Raw genomic sequence first — 8,937 nt, 5'->3', positions numbered from 1 at the left:
ACAATTTCCTTTCCATTAGGAACCTAGGGATAAAATACATCATATAACAATTTCCTTTCCATTAGGAACCTAGGGATAAAATACATAATGAAACAATTTCCTTTCCATTGGGAACCCAGGGATAAAATACATCATACGACAATTTCCTTTCCATTAGGAACCCAGGGATACAATACATCATGTAACAATTTCCTTTCCATAAGGAACCCAGGAATACAATACACCATATAACAATTTCCTTTCTATTAGGAACCTAGGAATACAATACATCATATCACAATGTTACTCTTGGACTATTTTGATCTCTACATCAAGTTTCTTTCTCCAAATACACTGTTTCACGATGAAAACAAGTTTCAACTATGTAGCTCGATGAAAAAGATACAGAATTGTAGATTACACTGGGAGTTAATTAAATTTATTTCATCCATCGCCATACAATCAACTCCAACATTAAGAGTGGAATGAAACCTAGTTTCCAAAACTTTTTTGTTTGTCGTGTTTATTTGAAATGTTATTTGGTGTTCTTGAAGATCCAATACACTTTAAAAATTCTTTCATGGGGGAAAAGGTCTTAAATCAAAATATCAATTCCCCAGGAGAGCCAAATTAAGTTTTTCTTGTCTCTGCAAAACAAATATTAGAAATCTAACATTTTAACAATTTACCACAACATAAATAATCATAATGTATATGTTTTTGAGTTCATCAATTTATTCTTCAAGTTTCAAGGTTCTTTAATTGACATTATTACTTATAAGATTAATCTTTTGGATCGTAAAAGGTACATATTTTTGTAAACGTAACAAAAATATGACTTTTGCTATTTTGGATTGTAATTTAAAATATTATTAATATGAATAAATAATAAAGGCACTCCATACATTTATATCTGATTTATTGTACCACCAAACCTTAAGTCAAAATTTTCAAAATATGCTCAAAAAATAAGTCGCGACTGTGTACTTTTTTGATATAGGTATTTATTTATATTAGCTTCACACATGAGACTCTAAGAAGGATAATTCCTCTCAGGGCCGATATCATCTTTGGAGATGCTGTGTGGAAGGTTTTTTTAGGGAGGGAAGAAGAACCTTAGATGGGACATACACATAAATGAACTCACTAAAAAGCTTACGAGACTTGTATATTTCTTCAAAAACCTAAGAAACATACTACCTAGGAAAGACATAAAAAAAGTATTTTATGCTTTAGTTCATTCCCGTCTTGAGTATGGAATTCTAGTATGGGGATCTGCTACAGCAAATAATATTAACCACTTAGATATTGCTCAAAAGAGCATTGTTAAGATTTCAGGTACTGAAATATTAATATTGGTGCTTGTCACCCTATGGGTGTGGCAACATTTATTTTTGTGTTAGCGATTGCCGGGGCAATTTCGTATTGCCACGGATTTAATCGTTCTTCTCTTGTTACCATCCGTCTTGGGCGGTCGTTTTGGCAAAACGGCGGAGCTGCCAGGTTTTCACTTACATGTGGTTAATAAAACCGCGGAGAGAGATAGCAATATTGGGCTCACCTTACATGAGCTGCCCTACGGGTCTTTTTCTTTTTTATTGTTAAAATAAAGACCACTATTCGAGAGCTGGAGTTATTATTGAAGACTTACTCCAGTCATACTTCCTTGGAATCTGGTGACTCACCACGCCGGATTGCTCTGTCAGGAGAGTGAAGTCAAGATCCTGAACATTGGTCATTCAAGAGCCGGATGATTATTATTTGGATTGATCCATTTGAGACGGAAGATCATTATTTGGAGTGGTCCAGTCGGGCCTCATCATCATCGGGAGTGGTCCAGTCGGCGTCCTCATCACCATCATTGGATTGATCAAGCGAGCCTCATCACGACGCTCGCATGCACAGCAAATCAGGTTGTAGCCTTCCTTTCATTGTCCTTTCAAATTCCATTTAAAAAAGCTAAAAATCTGTGTAGATGCCACATTATTTCGTATTGATTATATCGAATTATATTCGGGTGTTCATAATCAGATGCTTTCAAAATAGCATAAAATTGTTGGTGATAATAATTTTTATTGTTGTATTCTGCCGAATAACTTTGCTTTTGCCTACGTACATATCTAGCCACGCGTTTGCAAGCTGTCTTTGCAATTTGCATGCCATAGTATTGTAATCGGTTTCTTTATAATCCATAGTATTATTTTTTTTTTCACGTCAAACGTCAAGCTGCCGTTTCGAGTTGTGTATTGTTTTAAATCAGGTTATTGTGGTATTCGTTTCTAAAAAATGGAACTCGACAAGTTGGTTAGACAGCGCGGGGTGTTGAAAGGTTCATTAACGAGATTTGAAACCTATTTAAGCAACGAAAATGATATTAGGCCCAGCGTATTGTCGTCGAGATTAGATGCCATCAAACCTTCTCTGATAGAATTCTCCAAAATTCAGCTGGAGATTGATTTATTGAATAAATCAGAAGATCATGACGCGAGGGATAATTTTGAAGGTACATATTTTAATTTAATTGCATTAGGACAGGAAATATTATCAAAATTTAAGAAGATTGAAAATGTCCCGAATACATCTGTGAATTTACCACCAATATCAATACCAATTTTTTCAGGTTATAGTCATAAATGGTTGACTTTTAAAAACTCGTTCATTGCCCTAATTCATGATAACAGTAAATTAAATCATGTTCAGAAATTTCATTACCTTATTAGTTATGTGTCCGGAGACGCACTTGATTTGATTAGTTCTCTAGAAATAACCGGGGATAATTATACTGCAGCCTGGACGATGCTTATTTCAAGATACGAAAATGTCAGACTTATTGCAAATAGACATCTGAATTTCTTATTTAATGTTACACCGTTAAAACGACAGAATCATCATGAATTGCGAAATTTAATTGATCAAGCAAACATTCATTTGAGAGCTTTACATAATTTAAAGCTTCCAACAGAACATTGGGACACATTAATTATACATATTCTAACCTCAAAGTTAGATAATCACACACGTAGCCTGTGGGAATCCATGGAGTGCGATAAAATTTATCCTACGTTCGAGCAGTTTAGCAATTTTATTTCACAAAGGTCGCAGATCCTGGAAACTATCCAAGGTGATAATGATGGAATGCAACAGAAAGCGGAACCAGTTGCAACAAAACCAAAGTTTTTTAATTTTAAGGAAAGGAATTCTACGAACAAGGTTACGTTAGCGTCAAGCAACGTTAATTGTATGCTGTGTAATGACAGCCATTTCATTTATTCTTGTAAAATATTTGTTAACAAAGCACCAGCGGCACGAAGAAAGTTCGTTTCAGAGAGAAATTTATGTTATAACTGCCTAAAACCGGGGCACCCTTCAAAGGTGTGCAGGTGGAAGGAAAAATGCAGTGTTTGTGATCGAAAACATCACACTCTGTTACATATCAATACTGATAATGTACAAGCGGGTACTTCAACTGGCAAGGGTCAGTCGGAGGCACCAGTGAATTTAGCGTGTCATAGCGACATGAACGGGCGAGAAATTTTACTATCTACCGTAATAGTAAAAATAGAAGACGCGTACGGTGGAACACACAAAATACGCGCACTTTTGGATTCAGGTTCAATGTCTAATTTTATTACAAAGGATACTTGTAAGAGATTAAATTTGCATTGTACAAAATTGAACATACCTGTTTCAGGTTTGCATAATAATTTAATTCATGTAAAGGAAACAGTTGACATTAAATTTAAATCATTATGTTCTCAATACGAGGATGAAATATCTTGTTTGGTATTAGATGAGATTTCTTGCAATCTTCCACAGACCGTGATTAACCCAAAAATGTTGAACATTCCAGACGGTGTCCGGTTAGCTGATCCGCAGTTTTACCAGCCAGCTTCTATTGATATGCTGATCGGAGCAGAGGTTTTCTGGCAGGTGCTTCGTACGGATCAGATACAGTTAGGAAAGGGTAAACCTACATTGCATCGAACGGAGCTAGGCTGGATAATATCAGGAGCTGTACAGAGTCGTCATAATACGAGGCCAGTTAAAGTTTGTCATATTTCATTAAATTCTTTGCAGAACCAAATAGAAAGGTTTTGGAAGGTTGAAGAAACCGAAAATAGTAAGCATCACTCTCTGGAAGATAGTGAATGTGAAAGGATTTTCGAAGGCACGCATAAACGCGATGCAAACGGTAGATTTGTAGTCAACTTACCGTTTAAATCTAACCTATCTCAATTAGGAGATTCATTTAGTATTGCTAAAGGTAGATTAGCGTCAATGGGAAGGAAATTCTTAAGACAACCTAGTTTAAAGGAACAATACTCGGAATTTATTGATGAGTATCTTGCGTTAGGTCACATGACTGAATGTGAACCTCCAAAACGCGATGAAATTACTTATTATTTACCACATCACGCTGTATTTAAAGAAGCAAGCACAACTACTAAAATTCGTGTTGTTTTTGACGGGTCGGCTAAACCCGCTCGAGGGATTTCTTTGAATCGCGCTCTAATGATTGGGCCCACCATTCAAAATGATATATTTTGTCACTTGGTATTTTTCAGAAAACATCAATATGCAGTCACCGCAGATATTGCAAAGATGTACCGCCAAATTAATATCAACCCGGAACACAGAAATTACCAACGTATATTATGGAAAAGGGATGCGGAGGATTGTTTGAAACATTATACGCTAAACACGGTGACATATGGTTTGGCTCCTTCGCCTTATTTATCAATACGTTGTCTGCACCAGCTAGGTAATGACGTTTCATTTACTACATTTGATACTCCCACGGAGTTGCCAGAAACGGCGAGGATAGTTTTGGTTACTAGTAGTCCTGTCGATTGGGAAATATTTAATAATTATTCTTCATTAAGACGACTGAGGCGCGTAGTTGCTTATATGTTACGTTTCATACATAACTGTTCTAAACGAAAACCGATGCGGGTCGACGAGCTTTCTGTAATCGAACTGGAACATGCCATGCATGTATTGATTTTGAACGCTCAGCGATTCGCATTTCGTGATGAAATAGCCTCTTTGAGTGATGGAAGATTTGTATCTAGGCGGAGCAAGGTAAAGGCACTAAATCCTTTTATGCAGGATGGGTTATTGTGTGTTGGAGGTCGACTATCACAATCTGATATTACCTCGGTCTCTCAAAAACATCCAATTTTGTTACCACAAAATCATAAGTTGACTGACTTAATAATAACCCATCTGCATTATGAGAATTTGCATTTAGGATGTAATGCTCTGCTCGCATTACTGCGTTTACGGTTTTGGCCAATATTTGGTAAAAACGCAGTAAAGCGAGCACTGCATAAATGTATTGTATGTTTCCGAGTCCGTCCGCGCGAGTGTCGCCAGCTCATGGGTGACCTTCCTGCTGACCGATTCAGAATCCAAAGACCATTTTATGTAACCGGCATAGATTATGCAGGTCCAATTTTAATTAAGTCTGGTTTAACCAGAAATGCCAAGAGTGTAAAATCTTACATATGTTTATTTATTTGTTTTTCAACGAAGGCAATTCACCTAGAATTAGTGACTAATTTAACTTCAATGGCATTTATGAATGCATTGAAAAGATTTATAGCTAGGAGGGGTAAACCCTCACGACTCTTTAGTGATAATGGAACTAACTTTACAGGTAGTTATAGGGAACTTACTGAACTATTTGATTTTTTGAAGGCATCTGATAAGGAAATCCATAATTTTTTAGCCCAGCAGAATATTAGCTGGAGTTTCTTGCCTCCCCGCTCACCGCATCACGGTGGACTTTGGGAAAGTGCAGTTAAAATGACTAAGTTACATTTAAAAAAGGCAATGCGGTCAACTGTTTTGACATACGAAGGCATGAATACCATACTGATACAGATTGAGGCTTGTTTAAATTCCCGTCCTCTGACTCCATTATCATCAGATCCAAATGATTTAAACGCACTCACTCCTTCACACTTCCTTATTGGCGACAACCTGTTAGCATTGCCTGAGCTTGATATCCATCATCTGCCTACAAACAGGCTTAATATTTACCAAAAGATGTCTACCGTTGTTCAATCTTTTTGGCACAGATGGAGCCGGGAATACCTAGCAGAATTGCAGAACCGAGTCAAATGGCAAGAAGGACGTCAACGCAGTTTACAGCCTGGTGACATGGTCATCATCAAAGACAACCAACTACCTCCGCAGTACTGGAGGATGGCGCGAGTGACGGAGATCCACCCTGGTCAAGACGGACGCGTCCGCATCGTCTCCTTGAGGACGGCCAGAGGTGTCACCAAAAGAGCCGTGACACAGCTCTGTCTACTTCCTAAGGAGGATCCTTCCTCCAACCTGGATTAAGAACCAATTACAACACTAAAAGTGATGTTATGTGTGAATCAAAATGCCGTCAGGCTCAACAGTGCCAAGTGATAAGATATTTTCTCATAAGTGGGTGCAGCGCACCAGAAGTTTCTACGTTATTAGACTTTTATTTTTTAATGTCAAGTCTGACATAGGGTTATATACGTTGTTAAGTTTTTTGTTATTATTTTGATATCCATGTATTGAATATTGTTTATTTTTGTATGTGAACCTGTTGGGTAAATTCTGAGTACCAATGTTGCAATCTCTTCCTACATTATTTTATGAAAAACGACTATTCCTTAATACTCGTTTTGGGGCGGGAATATGTTAAGATTTCAGGTACTGAAATATTAATATTGGTGCTTGTCACCCTATGGGTGTGGCAACATTTATTTTTGTGTTAGCGATTGCCGGGGCAATTTCGTATTGCCACGGATTTAATCGTTCTTCTCTTGTTACCATCCGTCTTGGGCGGTCGTTTTGGCAAAACGGCGGAGCTGCCAGGTTTTCACTTACATGTGGTTAATAAAACCGCGGAGAGAGATAGCAATATTGGGCTCACCTTACATGAGCTGCCCTACGGGTCTTTTTTATTGTTAAAATAAAGACCACTATTCGAGAGCTGGAGTTATTATTGAAGACTTACTCCAGTCATACTTCCTTGGAATCTGGTGACTCACCACGCCGGATTGCTCTGTCAGGAGAGTGAAGTCAAGATCCTGAACAAGCATTATAAAAACCATACTAAAATTACCCATCAGAAACCCCTCAAAAGATATTTTCAAGTGTTTTGACATTCTAAATTTAAAACAAATATTTGCCAAGAATATTTTAAAACATCATTTTAAAAACAGAAAATCTCCTAATGAAACTCGGATACATGATACAAGAGCCTCAAAAAGGTATATAGGTACGAGATGTTCCAAAATTCAAGACAAGTTTTGGCCAAAGAAACCACATATATCTGGCAACCAAACTTTACAACATCCTTCCTCCAAGTTTGAAAAAGATAGAAAAGATAAATAAGCTTAAGGAAAAAATCAAAACATGGGTGAAAGAAATTAATGCAGACATACTAGAAAATGTACTAAAAACATCATAGAAACTAAATAACAGAAAATCAAAAAAATCCACCAGTCCGCCTCAGCACAGGACTACCTAGTGAGGAGGACTAAGAAGAAACTATATGAATGAAATATTTTAGATTTTTATATAATGTAAATCCTATAAAACCTTATTAAATAGACACTAATAAAAAAAAATTAAAATAAAAAGAGGAAGTTCTGGGAAGGAAAAAGGCATGAAGGGTGTGTAGGAAATTGGTGGTAATCTCCAACTTCCGTGCCAGTCGAAGTTCCGAGAGAGTCCTGCCAGAGAGGTTAAAAGGTCTCCCTCAACCAGTCTGACAGTATGACCCGGACAAACCTCACCACACGACCCGGGCACCCATGCGAAGTCACCAAATGTAGCGAACCACTTGGGGTGTCCTATGGTAGAGGTGTTGTTTGTCTAACAAATAGTTCCCGGAGTGGCGGTACCCAAAACCACCTCCCAAATTAACTATTTTAGCCATTGATGTATTATACTAGATTAGCCCTATCTAGTTAAATTCATTTTAAAAATAACGCCACGTAGCGTACGTCACAAATATAGAGATGAACTTAACAACCCAACTCTGTTTAAACTCCTTGTACAAGCGTTCAAACTCGTAAGCGAAACCACGGAAAATTTGTTGTCAGAGGAGTTGTAATATGGACATAATTCAAATTTAAATATTTGGAACTCGGTTATTTTTGTGATTGAAAAAATGAACTTGCCCAGCATAGCTGAGAAGCAAAATAGACCAACAAAAGGTAAAACGCAATGCACAGTGCCCATTTCGCATTGCGACATAATGCGTGGGCCTTTTCATAAATGTGCATGTGAACCAAACCAAAATTGTGTTGGGGTTATTTTTAAATGAATATGCCGTGTCTAGTCTAATTTAGTCTATGACTTTAGCTATTTCAAAATTTTGGTTATTATCTGACTTCAGACCTTTTTACCGCCTTTGAAAGAATTGGCGCACTTACATACATAGTTTAATATAAGCCAAAAGAGCAAAAGACTAGAATATTTTCCAATATTTCTGAGAAACCTGTACGGAACGTTGCACCATAACTTTACAGCAGATTTGGTGCATAATGCTTAATAATGCATAGATTTGTAAGCAGAACACTTTCCTCGCAAAAACATGATGAGTATTTGAATAAAGTTATATGGCGTATTGGGTAATACGCCATTTACTCAAAGAAAACAAAATTCATACCCGAATTTTCCCTGTAAGTTTGTACTTACATAGTGTAATCGATGCATAACGTAGCGTTTACAATGTTTTGTTAATTTGGATTTTCTTCAACTTATAAATTTATGGTCATGAAATCGAATTTTTATTCTGGATCAACATTTAAAAAAATCTTATTTCTAGAGATTACTTAAATAAGTGTGAATTATTATTTTCCCCATTTGTGATATTATCTATATAGTATTAAAATACTGCTATAATCAGGAAGAATGACGACTTTTTCAGGATTCTTAAATGATATTTTTTTTTGTTTA

General features: G+C 36.7%; 1 protein-coding gene across 2 annotated transcripts; it reads left to right on the top strand.

Moving 5' to 3' along the window:
- The first annotated feature begins 2,204 nt into the window (after window positions 1-2,204).
- Window positions 2,205-7,068, top strand: LOC149411789 (uncharacterized). 2 transcript variants are annotated; one of them, XM_089646574.1, is made up of 2 exons: window positions 2,205-2,482; window positions 4,545-7,068. In XM_089646574.1, the coding sequence occupies exon 2, from the start codon at window positions 4,582-4,584 to the stop codon at window positions 6,331-6,333; it is 1,752 nt and encodes a 583-aa protein (XP_089502700.1). In that variant the 5' UTR covers window positions 2,205-2,482; window positions 4,545-4,581; the 3' UTR covers window positions 6,334-7,068. The 2 variants fall into 2 exon arrangements, with proteins under 2 accessions (XP_089502700.1, XP_089502699.1); XM_089646573.1 differs by having other exon boundaries at window positions 2,210-2,482; window positions 3,830-7,068.
- The last annotated feature ends 1,869 nt before the right edge of the window (window positions 7,069-8,937 follow it).

The sequence above is a fragment of the Hesperophylax consimilis genome, chromosome 24 (assembly GCF_061612785.1).
Source record: "Hesperophylax consimilis isolate HC1 chromosome 24, BYU_Hcon_1.0, whole genome shotgun sequence".
Lineage (NCBI taxonomy): Eukaryota > Metazoa > Arthropoda > Insecta > Trichoptera > Limnephilidae > Hesperophylax > Hesperophylax consimilis.
This window is presented reverse-complemented; position numbering and strand designations above follow the sequence as displayed.

Excerpts from the sequence above, each read along its gene's own strand:
- LOC149411789 (XM_089646573.1), top strand. The coding sequence starts at position 2,266 with ATGGAACTCGACAAGTTGGTTAGACAGCGCGGGGTGTTGAAAGGTTCA. Across the intron at positions 2,483-3,829 it reads CGCGAGGGATAATTTTGAAG|ACGGTGTCCGGTTAGCTGAT; the intron begins GTACATATTTTA and ends TGAACATTCCAG.